At 37.5% G+C, this 16,535-nt stretch overlaps 1 protein-coding gene across 1 annotated transcript in view; it reads right to left on the minus strand.

The window, feature by feature from the left end:
- DLG5 (discs large MAGUK scaffold protein 5) overlaps positions 1-16,535 on the minus strand; it is a gene marked incomplete at its 5' end in the record, with an annotated part of 112,583 nt that overhangs the window by 23,547 nt on the left and 72,501 nt on the right. Inside the window, 10 exons of the mRNA XM_082486627.1 lie at positions 271-409; positions 3,380-4,399; positions 5,327-5,419; positions 6,134-6,237; positions 6,756-6,931; positions 7,612-7,739; positions 10,398-10,530; positions 11,259-11,384; positions 12,036-12,220; positions 14,286-14,516. Coding sequence (XP_082342753.1) covers positions 271-409; positions 3,380-4,399; positions 5,327-5,419; positions 6,134-6,237; positions 6,756-6,931; positions 7,612-7,739; positions 10,398-10,530; positions 11,259-11,384; positions 12,036-12,220; positions 14,286-14,516 — 2,335 coding nt within the window. The remainder of the gene's footprint in view (positions 1-270; positions 410-3,379; positions 4,400-5,326; positions 5,420-6,133; positions 6,238-6,755; positions 6,932-7,611; positions 7,740-10,397; positions 10,531-11,258; positions 11,385-12,035; positions 12,221-14,285; positions 14,517-16,535) is intronic.

Raw genomic sequence — 16,535 nt, forward strand, 5'->3', positions numbered from 1 at the left:
ACCACTAATGTATTCAAAACTCCTCTGCACAGAAACTGATGAAACAAATCCTTCAGCCAGGAGTTGCTCAGTTTCCTTAATGGTTCTTAAACAGGTTTAATTTCTTTACAATCCAAGAGCTGAGCCGACCACGTTCAGACTCCAACAGACCATGAAAATATGTTTTGCGAGTTATTCGTTCTGCACTTAACACAACCAATCCCCAATATATTGTCCGATACTGACAAATTCCTTGGGGCATCCCTAGAAAGTACAAGTTCTGTCACTTACCTGCTGACATGCTGCCAGCATACAAGGCGGCAGGCACAAAGCCATCGCTGTGCCTAGCAGACCGTTTTGGTGAATATGGCGCCCATTCCTGTAGCTCTGGAGATAGATGCTCCTCACTAGCTGGAGCATACTTTTGCACCTACGAAAACATAGAAATTTGATTACAGGAAGTTGGAGGTTCAGAAGAAAAAAATAAAAGAGCCAAATTTTGTAGGCAGTAAGCCACTTCAATCTTGCCCGTATCTATCCCAGAATGTGCTCGCCATCACAGTGCTTGTTACACCTTTATCTTTCAATGATACTATTCACTTCTTTTTACCCCTTCCTTCCTCCATCTTGCTCTATTATTTCTTCTTATTATATTGTAATCTTTTTAGGCCAATGTTTGCAACTTAACTGGTATACTTTCCTTTACAATAAAGCACCCAGCATTTAGTTATGCTTCTCCTTTAAAATACTGCTTTCACAGGACATTTCAACTATTATGTCAGCCACTATTGCAACTGTTTCCTAAAGACCACCTGCCTAACAAGCCAGACAGCGTTTTCCTCAGCCTATATTTTCAGATACATGTGGAGCAACCTCTCTTCAACAGAGCAATTCAGATTTTGGAACCATCACATCTGCTGTTCTGTACAATTGGAGTAGAGACTGGTGAGTTAGGAAACACGAGAATAGCTCAGTTACTGACAGTGATGCTAGAGCGCTACAAGTTCAGGGCTCAACATGCAGAGTTTACATACTTGAAATGTACAACACAAAATATGACATTGAAGCATGTAATAAGTGAAAAATAATTACTGAAACGGTACTTACAGTTTTTATGATAGCAGTATTTTAATTAAATGACCAGTTACTGAGAGCACAAAGACTATGAAATGCAGAGGCACCTTCTTAGAACTAATACTTGATCACTACCACGGATGCATTAGTAATTGCAGCACCTACTACTCAGGGATGAAAGTTCTCTTCAATTTATCAACAAACTTAACTGCGTATATACACAACTAAGGAAATTGATACCACCCAATATGGCTACAAATTCAACTACACTGCATATTCTATATACATGTTTTTGATATTATAAACACTACTTCAGCAATGAATCCACGCAGACTGGACACTACTGTTACACAGCCTGATGTAGTTGTAGTGCAGAAATACGATTCCACGAGAGAGAAATTTTCAGAGTGAATGGTGCCCAGTTTTTGAGGCATGATAACTTTTGCTCTCTAGTCAACAAATTTAGAGTTATACATTTCTGCCTATTTTCTGGGTGGACGGGGGAGAAATTAAGGAAGAATAAAAATAGTAATCACAGAACCTTGTCCTAATTTAACCCTAGAAACATAAATTAACTAATACATCAAATAACCTTAAAACCCAGAAATTATGACTTTACGATTCTATTACACAGTTTTCTTCTTCATCTCAAACCAACACTTATATGATACCTCCAATATCACCTGGGCAATATGTCAAACCAACCATAATATGTCCCTGTCAATCCCTTCCGGTCTTTTAAATAGTGAGTGCCAAACCAACCCACTCTGTTCCAGCTAACAAATTTCTTAGACACCTAAGTCCCCACCTACATGTGTCCTTGTCACCACTGGAAACTTTTCACTTACTATAGTATTACTACAGTTATAACCAGAACAACATACGTGTCCATGACAACGCACTATAATGTAGCACTGGAGTATCAGTGCTAATGGATCAACTCGATATTCTATGTAAAGCAAATACCCCATATTCACACATGTTCAATAGCTTGATCTTGTTCTGTTGTTGTGCCAAAAGCTGACATTAGAATATGCCTGCCTTCGCTTCTTGTGGTGCAACTCTTGATGGAAAAAACGTAACCTCTCTCTTAGCCATACTGCTCTTCAGACCTGTTCAGAATAAACTGGCTGATTTCAGATACAAAATTAAACCCTTTTCTGTCATTGATAATGCAGAACTTGCTGGACGCTTTTATAAAAAAAGGCTTAAAGCTCTCCATAACTATTTTCCCCCAAAAATATAGGGAATGCAGAAGGAATACAATGGAAGAAGACAAAACATGACAAGTAAAATTGCCAGTCGCTCTCTTATACCAGTATTTTTGCAGAATATGGCTCCAAACCTTCCACTACTACTAATTCAGCTCTGTCTCTATTGCTTCTAAAACTTCGTGAAGAGTGTGGGATTATCCAGGTATAAACAAGTACAGGCAAAGAATATGATATTCCAAGTGCTTGTGATGTAATTATATACAAGCAAAAATAACACTTTTAAAACTTCAGATTTTAGTTGGGGGAAAAAAACCCAACAAATCCATATCTGCCACCTGTGCATCTCTGAGACAGTGGACCTGAAACTACAGTATTGATTATGCCACTTTATATAATGCACTCATCTAAACAGGTATGTATTCCTAGACCGTATTCCTAGACCATCTTCCTAGACCACATAAAATGTTTTTTCCATCTGCTCTGGAAAGACACCACCTACAGTCCCCACAGAAGGGTTGTTTATTCTAACAAATCATAGTCTCAGTTTGAACTGTATTATTAACCATAGTCTCAAAAACAGTCCACCTTTACAGTGTAATGTGCCTAACGCCACATGAATTTCAGATTAGATTTACAAAATTATTTAGACACATAGAAAAACTTACAAAACTCAGCACTGTCAATGGTATACCATTTTCCATCTGTTTTTTGTAAAACTTAGGAGACCCTATTTTCAACTTTTCTAAAGCTGCCTCTCCACATTTTTATTTAGTGCTTTTTAATTTTTTTTTTCAGGTTGTCAAAAACATACAGGAAAGAGTGCTGATCTTCCATCAACCAGCATTAAAATCCAAAATATGGCTACTAAGCTGAACTCTATCATTCTGCTTTGTGGCCACAACTGCCCGATAAAGACTGCAACTCCATTAACTGGTTTTGAATTTCGTGATACTGTAAAGCGACAACTGAATCTGAGGTAGCTTATCAGGGGACCTGGATTTTGAGAACAGGCTATGCTTCTACTGTTATAATATGTCACTGGGCACCCAAAGCCACAGTGAAAATACACATTAAGGTTTCTAGTTTTGTGCTTCAATATATGAAGTTCCTACCTGAAGCGCAGGATTAGGAATAGACATTGGGGTCATTTTATGCCTCAGCGCAGGAGCTGATTTTGGCCTTGGTCTTTTAATCTCTGGCTCTTCAACCCTCTGAAAGCCAATGTCATCTTCACAGGATTTCCTTGAAGAGAGATGAGTGCAGTCAATACCCTCCTCCCGATAATAATGCCCAGCATTCCTGCTGCGCCCCTTGAGAGTAGCAGAGTCCTGTTTAAGTGCCAAGGAAACTGGAGCTTGGGCAGTGGCTGGGCTGGTGGGTGGTGATCCAGTTGTTACCGTAGACTCCGATGCAGAGCTTGTCTGCTGTTTATGTTTAAACTTGATAGAGTCACTTCTCTTAGGAGGAGTTGGAGGAGTTGAAGCCACTTCAGCTTTTGATGGCTGAGGTGAATGGCCTGTCACCTGATTAGGGGAAAGGTACTCCAGCTTGGGAGGAGTTGGTGGTCTTTTGAAAGCATCGGGGTCAAAGATAGATTTCCTTTGTTTTGGCTTTTTGTACACTGAGAACTTTTCTGTTTCTGTTGCTGAGATATTAACCATGACTTTTGGCCAGGTACCACCGCTATGCTTAGTTCCGTGTCCTTTGTCAAATGCAGTCTCAACCATCATACAGTCAGCTCCTGTAGGTTCATAAGGCAGCCTCCTGTTGTCCACGTCAACAGCTCCAAAGCCTCGCTCCCCATATGTCTCTGGGCTGAATGAGCTGAGACTGTGTTCTGAATTACTGTGGCAACTGTGTACTGTGCTCCTGTGAGAGTCTACTCGTAATGTGTTATTAGGGAAAGGTTTATGATCGCAAAATGAACCGCTGCCCGGATCACTCTGGTCCTTCTTGCCATCCATGATGTCTGGATTGAAAATGTCAGTCTGCGTTGAGCTGTTGAGTTTCAGATTTCTTTTATTTTGGGCTTGTATCTCTGATGCGTGAACCCTACAGTTCGATATTTTTTCTGAATCCTTCAGATTTTCAAATATATTTTGACCACTCCAAGATGAACTCTGAGGAAAAACCTAAAACAAAACAAAACCCCAAACAAGTGATCACCTTATTATTCTGGCTGACTTCTGTTTAGTGCGAGGCATATTCTAGCCTCCTTGTTTTACCTATACCTGAATACACACCAACACATGTATAGATATGGTTGGGAAAGGTTTAATAAAAATCTTACAGATGCAAAGCACAGAATATCAGATAAAACAAAGCTAGAAAATTTTTTGAAATGTTTTCCGAACAATTCCGGAAGGGCAAGTCCACACTGTGGCAGAAGCACTGTACTGACAGTGAAGAGACCTGCGTTCTACTTTTACCTCTGTTATGTAATGCTAATAAGTCATCTTCCATTGCCCATTTTCCCCTCAAACATTTCATCTTTTTACTTTCTTAAAACCTCAAGCTCTCTGGAGCTGGAATTATCGATCACAAAGCCCACGTGACAGGCCCAGCATAATGGGATTCTAACTTCAATAAGTAAAACAGAAAAGTATTTTTATAGCAATAAGCCTGCAAAAGCAAGCCTTGTACTTAATCCTCATGATAGCCAGAGTTCAGTTTTCCGCGCAACTCCGCCCTGACTAAAAGCAAACCTTTCTGTAGTCAGGAGGGAGTTTATCTTTCATGTACAGAACTGCCACAGCTCTGAAGCAGAAACCAAGAAGAAAGAAGCAATTGTGCTGGAAGTCATTTCACGTGACCAGCAAACAAATAGGAAAGAAGTAAGAACAACAAATAAGTTTCATTTCCTATCAGATGCCACAATAGCTTTACTTTGGAAATAACTGTTGAGCGTACCACCAGTGAAATGCATCCAGATGGTCTTACTTTTAGCAGAGACTTTCCCATAATAATGTACTCACTTTTTCATATAGTCTTCCCTGAACAACTACAATAATTCTGTATAAGTTCAAGAAAATTCTCCAAATTTAGCTGCTGCTACTCACCTTCATCAGTGACAGGGTAAGGGAATCCCTACAGTTTCGTAGCAAAGCTTCACATTCAGTAAGCGACTTGTTATCTAGTGCAATGCCATTGATCTAAACACAAAAAACCCAAAACAGGTATCTGTAAATCAAATGTAGCAGGTGGCGAGCATCTTAAGGTAGCATCTTTGAGACAGGGAAAACACTAGTTCTATACATATACGTGACCGAAATTTGGTTCGCCTTGTCCTCTCTTTTTCTATTCTGCACTAAGATAACAAGCATCTTAACTACAGTTTGTAATTCCTACTAGAGATAGAGTGTAACAACACTTGTTTCACTACACTAGCCTCTATGCCTTTGTACATCCATGGTAATCACCTTCTGTTTCACAGGAGTTCATAAATTGTTTATGGCTGAAAACGCACACAGGAAAAAAAACTTCCCCTCCAAAAGGATGACATCTGTGATATCGTAATTCAAGAGACAAGAAACATTTCATCCAGCCAAAGAATGTCTTTTTGGAACTGAGCTTTCCTATTCAGTATAAAAATCACAAGTATCATTATATATAAGCTGAATAAGTCAGTACCTCTGTCAAAAATGCTCCTATGAACAAAGCGTAGCAATTAACCTGCACTTTATATTAATCACTCAGCCTAGAAAAAACATTAATTTATAATAAATCTTTAGTAAATATACAACAAGGGCATAATATAGTGCAAGTAAAAAAAAATTAATTAGAAAGTTTGGGCTCTTTAAGAGTAGCATCAATGATAACACTTTAAAATAAATAAAAAAAAATTAAAAAGCATTCTTGAGACTTACAGCAATTATTCTATCTCCCACAGTAAGGGAACCCTCTTTGGCAGCTGGGCTTCCGGGCACAACAGCAGCAACAAATACACCGTTTTCTAGACTGACCCCACTATCTGAAATACACAAAAATAAGCACGAATTTATTCCTGCAATTCAAATACCTTGCTCAAACAGTATGTCTGAACTGCTTGCACAAGAAAGAAATATAACTACCAAACTGACCGAATTTCAATTTATGAAAACCCTTTTAAAGAAATAAGAACACAGTGGGTAGAAATACAGATATATCCCAAAATTTAATATAATCATATAAAGCTGGGGAGACTGATGGGTTTAACAGTCTTCTTTAGACTCCCAGTACCACTACAGACAGGCAGCTAAGTAGAACTAAGTAATTAAAAAAAAAAAAAATAAACCCCACCCAAGACCAAAAAAGAAAATCTGTACTTACAGAATAAAGTTATCATCAATGTGAGCATTCTTAGTTTGCTTAAACCAATTAATGAAAATCTTTATCTAGGAGGTAGTAACAGTTTTAGTGGTCTTTAAGCAGAGGCTCAGAAGATATACCTTTATGTCAAGCCATTTTTGGCTGAACGTACCATTTATATACAGCCTTTATAGCCGTTACCTTTATGTCCGGAAACATTGATGTGAAGAGGTGTTATCACTCGCCCACCTAAGGACTTCCTTCTTCGAACTACCATGTTAATAACACCTCCTCCATTTAGAACAGCTTTTATGACTTGCTTTTTATCCTTATTAGTAAGATCTACATCATTTATCTTCAGCAACCAATCATTCACTCTGGCAGATAAACAGAAATAAGCAGATCGGTGTTACAAGCATACTTCGCTGGACACGGCACACAAGTAACATTCATGAAAAGGAATACAACAGGGCTGATCTCAACATGCTAATCCTCAATTATCTGGAGTTCTCCATCCCTGAAAAAAACCCATTAAATAGCGGATAAATGAAAACCAGGACTTCTACTCGGCACTTCCCTAGCAAAAGTGTATCCGAAACCCAGTAATGACTACTCCTTATTTTAAAGCGACTCTTTGGACAGATGAGAGTGGTTAAAAACCTCCTATAGACACTAAGAATAGGAGCAGGTTTCAAATTATCCCTTGCTCTACTCTTTTCCCCCTGCCCTCCTCCAATAGCTCACCCTCATGTCTTTCCCAAAATTTAAATAAATACATCAAAGTTTGAGGAGATAATAAACGGAGTAGGCGAGACACAAAGAAACAAAAGAACATTTCAAATCCTGGTGAGTTTTAAGGGATAAGTCAAATAGCATTTCATTTCTGAAATGCTTTTAGGGATTGGTCGTCTTAGTGCGTTTTACGCAACCAACATTTTTAATATACAAATGACTAATGATAAAAAAAACGGGAAAAACTGCAGACAATTTACAATATGTTCATCTTTACTTCATTATGATCAACAAAAGACAAGTATCTTCCACAGTCAAACCCCACCTTAATCGACCATCAGCGATACTTCCTTTGTCTACTTTGGTAACGAAGATTCCACAGTCTCCAGGGAGGTACGGTTCATTTACGCCTTCTGCCACATCAAAACCAAGTGCTTTCAAGTCCATATCGTCCTAATAAATATTATTAACAAGTGACTCAACTGCCCTGGCAACCAGCGTGCCGCTGTCTGTTAGCAAGAAGCATTACTGCATGTTTGTACTATGCACTTATATTTACAGGGTAACTGTTCTAGGCAAGTTTTTCTATTTTGTACTTCGATAGATAAGCTCCCAATTCCATTAGTTATTAGGCATCCTCTGGCATTAGAACGAGACTTCTCTCTCTGAGATCAAGGCTGAAATAATGCAGAAGGGGAATTTCACCAAAGAGGAATAGGAAAGCAGAAGATCGTGCAAGAAAGCACGTTCAGACACATATAACCTGTTTTACAGTATGATGCCGGATGTGCAATGAGAGAACAAGGACACGTTCCCCAAGAATGGGCATTACTTGGGGAAAAAACAACTGTACTGTGTCTTAGTGATGAACTCAGAGAGACGTCTGCTTTGATATGGCTAAAGACCAGAAGTAAACACGAATTAAAGCTCTAACATTATGGGGGACCACTTCTAAATACAGATTAGAGGCGATATTCTACCAACCCCGGCCCCAAAACAGATCATCCTCCATGTGAAAAGTGATAAACATCTTTAACAAACCAGTCATCGAACCAAACAGGGAAATTTTAATTTAGTGCTTGCTTTGGTAAGTAGCAAGGTCACTGCAAAAATAATAATTAAAGAATATAAACTGGGACCAACTGCTCACAAACTGATTTATTATTGCTATTTTCAGTGTCAAATGGAACACTTATAAAAAAATTAGAGAACTCTACTTGAAATCAAGTGGACCAACCATCTCAGCATTCTTAAGGGAGATGATACTTGAAATTTAAAATCTAACATGCAAAAAAATAAATAGAGCTTAAATCAGATGTGTAAGGCATGGTTCTAGACATGGTTCGATAACTAATCCCCTTAAAATCAGAAGAGCAGAAAGTCTTCAGGTAAGATGAAGATAAAACATGCAAAAATATTAATATTTACCAGAAATTAAATTGAGCTAAACCTGCCAAAAATATACTAAAATCCTTATGATTCTTCCAAATGTTCTATGTAAGTAAAAAGTTCACACGGAAGAGCATGGGGCTGCCATAAAATATAGATTGAGTAGACATGCGCAGCCTCAGAGCTGAAAAGTGAATATTGCTGCTCTCAGTTTTGAGCTGAGTGTTTATGTAGAACACGAGCTTAAGCAGATAGGTGAAGCTGAAGCAAAAATAAAAGGATTTAAATTTATTCAAATCTATAATCTCCATTCTGGAATTCAAATACTGGTAGGTCAGCAAAGATTTTCTCATATATCTAATCAAGGCTGGCACAATATTATTACTATATTTTGATAGCAGCAAGTGTAATCCAAGTTAAAATGGAGAAGACTGCAATGCACAAAATCTGATGATAAAGGAGCCGGTAAAAAGAGATGAAAAAACACTGTGAAATGGGAATTGTTATTCCAGATAGAATTTACAGACGGTGGTCCCGATAGATCAGCATTGGTACTCAGTTCATCTAGTGTTTTCATTCTATATATTTCAACATATAGTAATACTAAATATTGGGTTTAGTACCAAAAAAGGAATGTCTTCGCAGTTCTGTTGGAATGCACTGTCAGAACACAGACAGATTGGAAGAGCATAAAAAAAGATGACCCCCAAATATTGCAGTAAAATAAAAGGGATTTAATTTGACAACATTAAATCACAAACTTTGTCATTCAAGAATGACAAAGAAATTCTGGTATACGCAGAAGCTGCTATAAATGAAACTCAATCTGGAAGACCACCTGTGTATTCTATGTGGTCAAAAAAATCACTATTAGCAAACAACGTGATGTGCCAGCCAAAACCTTCAAATAGTACAGCACTCAAGACTTGCATACAAAGCAGTGAAATAAAAATTCTAGACTACAATGAAGAAAAGTAAAGTTAAAGAAGAAAAGTACAACCAGGATAATGAAAGGATGTAGAGGTTATCTAGAAAACTAAACCTAAGAACTTCATTTAATATGCCAAGCTGGAAAAGGGATTGAACTCCCTCTACAGACAAGCAAGGGAGATAAGCATGTCCTTTCATCCCAGATTTTTAGGGTGAAGGGCAATGTTGCCCTAAAATATATGTTCGTCATGAATAAATATTTTTAATATTTTAAAATTTCTAATCATCAAATCTAAGCAAAAGTAGGAGAAATAGCTTCATGTAAAAGCTTAACTGTTTTACGCATAGATTATACGTGCTGTTTCCTGTAAGAGCAGAGGACTAGGCTCTCTAATGTAAGTGTTTACATCGCATCTTAAGTTTTGGCTGCCTCAGCACTGCCATTACTGCAATGAATCACTGACTTTAAGAACACTAAATGTTTTACTTAAAACATTTTTTTATAGTACATGGAGCTGGGTACCCTGCATGATCAGACGCAGGAACTATTTTTATTTATATTTCATATGAAGAAAAATACAAAGCTTGTGTATAACAGCTTGGTTTTGTAAACTACTTTCATCTAGACCTTACCGCTGCATATGTGTGCGTGGTTCTTAGCACAACAACAATAAAGAACTAAAAAAATATACAGATTAGAGTTATCTTTAATCATACCTAGTATCAAGATGTTATAATTGACTTCAAAATTGTCCAGTATATAAGACAATGCAGTTCATGTTTTTTACTTACTCTGTCTTTTTCAAATTCTACCACTTCTGTTTCCCATTCCAGAGAATCTGTGTCTATGGCTGAGTCGTGGGAACTATGGGCCATCAATTGACGGAATCTGGCCTCCTTTTCCAACTGATTCTCCATCTTCTCCCTAGGCAAAGAAAAAAAAAATGTATTTCTAGACACAGAAAACCCTTTTAAATAAACTGATACATAATGTTATCATCATGACATATGTTTTGTTTCCAAAAATCAAAAATCGAAGCTGTACCACAAATGTGCCCCATGCTTCCATCTTTCCAATATTCCTGGGCTGCTATTGAATTGACTTTCCTTTTCTATATATTTTCCTAACATAGTCTTACATTTTTTGCATTATTTTTACACGATTGAAGTGCACAACTAGGTTTCTAACATGTCCCCAAATGCATTTAATATACTCTCAGATGAGCTGCATCAGTACGCTCACGACATGTGAGGCATGATAAATACCAACAGCAAAACCTCTTCCACAACTCGTTGAGATGACGTACGATGCACATCTTCCTTCCATTCCTGAACAGTGAGAATACATTTGGGAGGAACTAAATTGCAGTGACTTCAGTGAAAGAATCCGATATTGCTTAAGTGTATCTCTACAGTACAAAGCCTAGAATATGTGTCTCATTAATAAGATTAAAAAGGTTAAGATAGTAAGATACGGTCCATCATGACAACTTCCACAATAACTAAAAACATAGGCAGTGTTTCCACATACAATATGATGAATACCTGCTGCCCCACAGCTATAACAGCATATGATTCACTTGCTAACACAGCTAACAAACCAAAGTTTTTAATCACAAACTTCCGTGCGGTTTGATCATTTCTCTAACATACTTCAGTTCCTTCAGTTCACGCACAGCATCGTTCTTCTGTTTTCTCATGTCATCCAGATTGCGAAGAGCTTCAGCCAAGTCACTCACAGCCCGGTCTCTCTCCCTCCTTAAGTTGTCACACAAAGTCCTTCAAAAACAAAGAAGTTTCCATTTAGTTACCTAAAACCCTAAGTAACATACTAGTTTTACCACATTGTATAGTTAATGCAAAAGATCTCTCTCCAAAAAAAAAAAAGTACAAGGAAGAAAAGAATGACATATGCTAGGTCTTAAGGAAAAGCTTGTCAAGATAACAGAAACTTTCTTCATCCCTTTCAAAACTTTATATCTACTTATCTTCTATAAACTAGCAGAAAAAAAAATCCTGATTGAAGTATTTTCTCTTACGTAAATTTAGTAGCAAATATGTTCGGTTACTTTTCGTGACATGCCCCCACAGGTAAAAAATTATTTGCAGGACTATAGCTATAGCAGGATTGGGTATATCACGCCTAAAAGAACGCGTACTTTGTTGTCCGTATGTAGTAGTGCTGTTAGGCTGTATGATATTTACCAGAGACACATTATAGGTATGAAAGCATAAACAAAGCAAAGTATCTTTAAGGTGCCCTCAACTTTAAAAAAAGTAAAAAAAAAAAAAAAAATTATCACTCTGTGACAGCTAATGCAGAAGTTCCAACAAGTTGAAGAAAGTGCTAGCAAAACCCAGCAAGTCCTAGCATCAACTGCACACAAGGTGTTACAAAGATCACTCATGTACCATCTAGCATTTGTTTACCGTATACTTTCCCTTTCTGCAACAATCTTATCCCGCTCTTGAAAGGCCCAATCTCTCCTACACTTGGCTACTTCTGCTTCCTGGACAGCTTCCTTTAGTTCTTGTGACATTGCCTCATATTGTTTCCGAAGCATTTCAATTTCTTTGTTTGCTCTTTCTATGTCTAGGGTAGCAGAATCTTGTATCTGGGAATTAAGAAATATAGGTAAGTATTTTAGGCACAATGTTTAGGTAAGTATGCACAAACAGCTTTTACTATATGTGTGTTACCTGCAATATTCAATTCTCATGTTTTCATAAAATGTTCTTTTATCTTAATGGCAACTTTTGGGGAAAAAAAAAGATAAAAACTATTGCAATATATTTCATTCAGTGGCACACAAATTTGTGCAAACACAATCTACCTGAATAAGAATCCTCACTTCAAAATAACACCAGTGAACATTTTGTATTTCAGAGACGGCATTCCATACTTCTAGTTTGTTCTGCTCAGCAGGCAGAAACACACTTCAAGGCTATTTAGGAATCAGATACACTATTATAAGCAGTTACAACACAGATTTCCTGCATTAATGTCTGTTATTTACCCTGGGACAACTAGATGTACATTTTCACAACACAGACTTGTGATTCACACAGGATCCTTAACTCCAAAGCAGAGCAACAGAATTCCTAAAACGTTTTGTTTGAATGTTTCTTGTTTCAGACAAGAATTACTTTCTTTTTAAATTAACTCGTTCCTCTAACATTCTCTATTTTGAACAATAGAAATGGTGACAACAGTAGGACAGAAACACAGAGAATACTTGCGTGCTTGCAGCACAATAAACACAAGCCCACTACAAGGGTACAGCCCACCACAAACACCGAAGGCCACGGGCTTGCAAACAACTGCGTGGATAATTTCAAGAACATAAATAAATCTAATGAATCTGACTAGACCTGTCATTTGATTAAAGATTAAACTGTAGAAGAATGTTTTTAAGACCTGAACGCATGTATATCAAAGAGAGACTAAGTCACGATTAATGCACTTCAAAGCTCCTTTTTTCCTCAAAATTAGTTATATTAAAGATTAAGAGAGCGCTGAACCTTAAACCCCAGGTTTACTTTCTCACCCCAACATTAAAAAAAAAAAAGCAACACATAAGATCAAGAAGGGGCTATGAAGACTCATGTCCGGCCATTTGATTGTCTCTTTCATTTCCAAGGATCACTTTATTCTCTTCCACTGGCACGAAAAAGACAATCAAAAAACCCACTCAGATCAACAAACAAACATTTATATTTGAAATGTCAATTCTGATTTGGAATCTGCCAAAGGTGAGATCTGAGCAGGTCCACTGCTAAGTCACAAGAAAGTTCACCCAAGCTTAGTCAGCTTCCTTGAGAAAAGCACAACTTTCTGAAATCCCACTGCTTTTGCCATGAAGAACCAACACAATGAAAGATTTATTTCCAGTACAACCGAAAACATAGTTTAATTGCTTCTCCACACACTCATTTGGGATTGGCAAATCAGTGTGACAGGGAAGACTAAAAACTTTATTTGTACTGGTAAAGGATTGGTATTCAGTAAAAACAGAATACAAGTTTAATGAAAACAACCCCAAAGATCTAGTTTAATGTTAAATAATTTTGTATTCATTATTTATTTCATGAGCATAACAGTTGTGATACTGTGCATTTTCATACTACATTATATGTAAGAATTTACAGTTGTATGTGGATTGATGTTTAGTACCACACACCAGACAAAAGCATCAGCAAGTGTGCAGAATTGCAAGGATGTTACTACCCCCACCAAGACATAAATTGTCAGAATAGCATATTTATGCTAAGAACATGTACAGATTAGAAAATTTACAATCACGCTTCAGTTAAGTTCCTTCACGAGGTATAAGAAACAGCTAACATCCTGAGGTCACAGACACGAACAACACACATTATAGATGCCAACAGGCCTACCAGCAGGTAATGAACTGCCTAGGCACCTGCTGAATCACAATATTTTATTTGCCATCTATTTTTACAAGGGAAACTTAATATGAAGCATGACTGTATTTCTTTCAAACAAGTTCCATCACTATGTCTTGAAGAACATACATGTGTTTATATACAGGTATTTTAGAGTGACTCGAGGAGAAGGGGGAAGACACCCAATGTGCCCAGACCTTCAACTAATCTCTTGAAAATTACTGACCCTTTGGAGTTAAGAAAGAAAAAGTCATCTGTGAAGACGTGCAATACCTGACGGGCTTGATAATATTCCCTTAGTAGGTGGTCTCTCTGGATGATAGCTTCCGTTCTTTCTTTTCTGGCAACATCTCTTTCTTCCTTCACTGTCTCTATATCCTTGCAAGCTTGGTCAAGTTCCTTCTGGGCCTCAGCTTTGTCCTTCACTTCATGACAGTATTTTTCCAGCAACTCATTCCTCTCACAAATTGCTCTATCTCTTTCCACTAGAGCTGAGTTTAGCTCCTAAAACAAGATCCATTGTTGGCAGTAGGTTAAGTACAGAAGGAAACAGTTCACCTTTCCAACTGGATACACACGGACACCTTAAAAGCGTAGAGAGTTTACCTCTAACATTCTGAAAAATGGGAGCCGAACAGACTGTGCTCACATTACATAGAAGAAAGTACTAGCAAAGAATATTAAATGTGGTAATTAAAGATATCACACCATCACATTAGCACAGTGCTATGTCAAAAGTAAGCAAGAATCTGGGAGCACTCACAGTTTTGAGGAACCAGTCAGACTTGGTGTTTTAAAAAAAGGCTTTAAATACGGCAAAGGGTAAGACTACATAGCAAATATTTTTAAGCAACTGAACTGCCTCTATCTTATAGGAATGAAACGATTTAGACAACCCAGTTACATAAGTATCTTATAGCTTCCTCAGAAGTTTTAAAGGGACGTTGAAGTCACATGCCAGCAAGATACCAATGTGCAAACTACAGAATGTTCCAAGATAAAACTACAGTGTGCCATAATGCAGAATCATGCTACGTCTTATTAAATGTGGAATTCAACTGCATCATCATAAAAAAAGATGAGTAAAATGTAGCTCTAAAATACAATCTGTCCTTTTAAAATAGTTTAAACTAGACTTCCTATTGGAAGAATGAGGCATTGAAGCAGTTGAATTTCACGCCACTGAATTTTTAGATGGTCCAGCTCTCTAGAAGCATTCCGCCAGCGGCTACAAAGAAGTCCTTCTACGTATAGGCGCTCCTGGCTGGAAACTAGTATTTTTTCATCTCAAAAAGATTACCAGAGGCAGCTGACATCTGAAAAGCAAAAGGATGAAAAGGTCCAAATACTTCAGGATAGAAAGACACCATGTCATAAACTGACTTCCATTCTATTTTCCTCTACAGTTCGCAAGGATTAAGATTGATTATTCAAAGCATGGATGACAATCACAGTTTGTTGTACTAACACGACTGTTTTTGAGATACGGCATCCAATTAAGGCTAGTCAGGCTGTTAAAAACAGTTCTACGACAGTATTAAAACAGATATTTTTTTTCCATGTAGAGTAACAGACAAGCACTAGAATTAACGACTCACTCTGTGAACTTAAAACATATCAGTGAATCGCAATTACCAGAGCACTCAAGTTTCTTCCAACATCAGTAAGAGCTTCCACTGCTCAGTACCTCAAACTGGGTAAGACGGATCTATGGTAGTTGAAATACTACCAAAGGGCAGAGCTTGACCTCTGAAGAGAAAAATCCCTGACCCATCTGGTGGTACAGACAAGTTTTAGTACTGGAAGCAACATTTTGCACAGCTTCACTATAGTCTTTATAAAATGTGCATTGAAAATGTGTAAGTATAAAACTTACACAAAAGTATTCTTTTCCAGCATGCAGCAGAAATAAAAGTCATCAAGTATCAAGTTCCCAGAAAGCACTTAATTCAACAAGAATTTACAGTACTTTAAGGTGATTGGAAAAAATACATATTGCCGCATTTTATTCCAGCATGCTTGATATAAACTATCTGAATAAGAGCAGCCATTGCCTCCAGTGGTCAGTAGTAAAATTTCACCTCTGTCTTTTTCCTGTGACAGTTGCACAAAATTAAACATAACAGCAGAGGGCAATGTGCCATCTGGCGCTGATTAGAATAGCTTCTGTTTGGAAACATTAAAGTGGTTTGGTTTGAAGAGCAATTCCAAATTTGTGAAGAATTCTTATGTTTGAAGGAAGTTCCTGCATCTGATATAGTGCAGTAACCTCATACAGGATAAAATACAACAGGTCTATTAAACAGAGGGGAAAGCTGACTACCACTGAGATGAAACACAACATTCTAAATATTTGCTGGAGCAAAAGATTATGCCAAACAAAAACACCACTGGGCAAGTAGAGGGGGAAATCTATAATATCTAATCCCTAGCTTTGAGCAGCCAAACTCATGAGAACTTAATCCAAAACTGCTCATAGTGCAAAATCCTGAGATTTCTTCTACCATCTATAAATGCCATACA

This window comes from Vanellus vanellus, assembly GCF_965231255.1.
Source record: "Vanellus vanellus genome assembly, chromosome: 7".
Classification (NCBI taxonomy): domain Eukaryota; kingdom Metazoa; phylum Chordata; class Aves; order Charadriiformes; family Charadriidae; genus Vanellus; species Vanellus vanellus.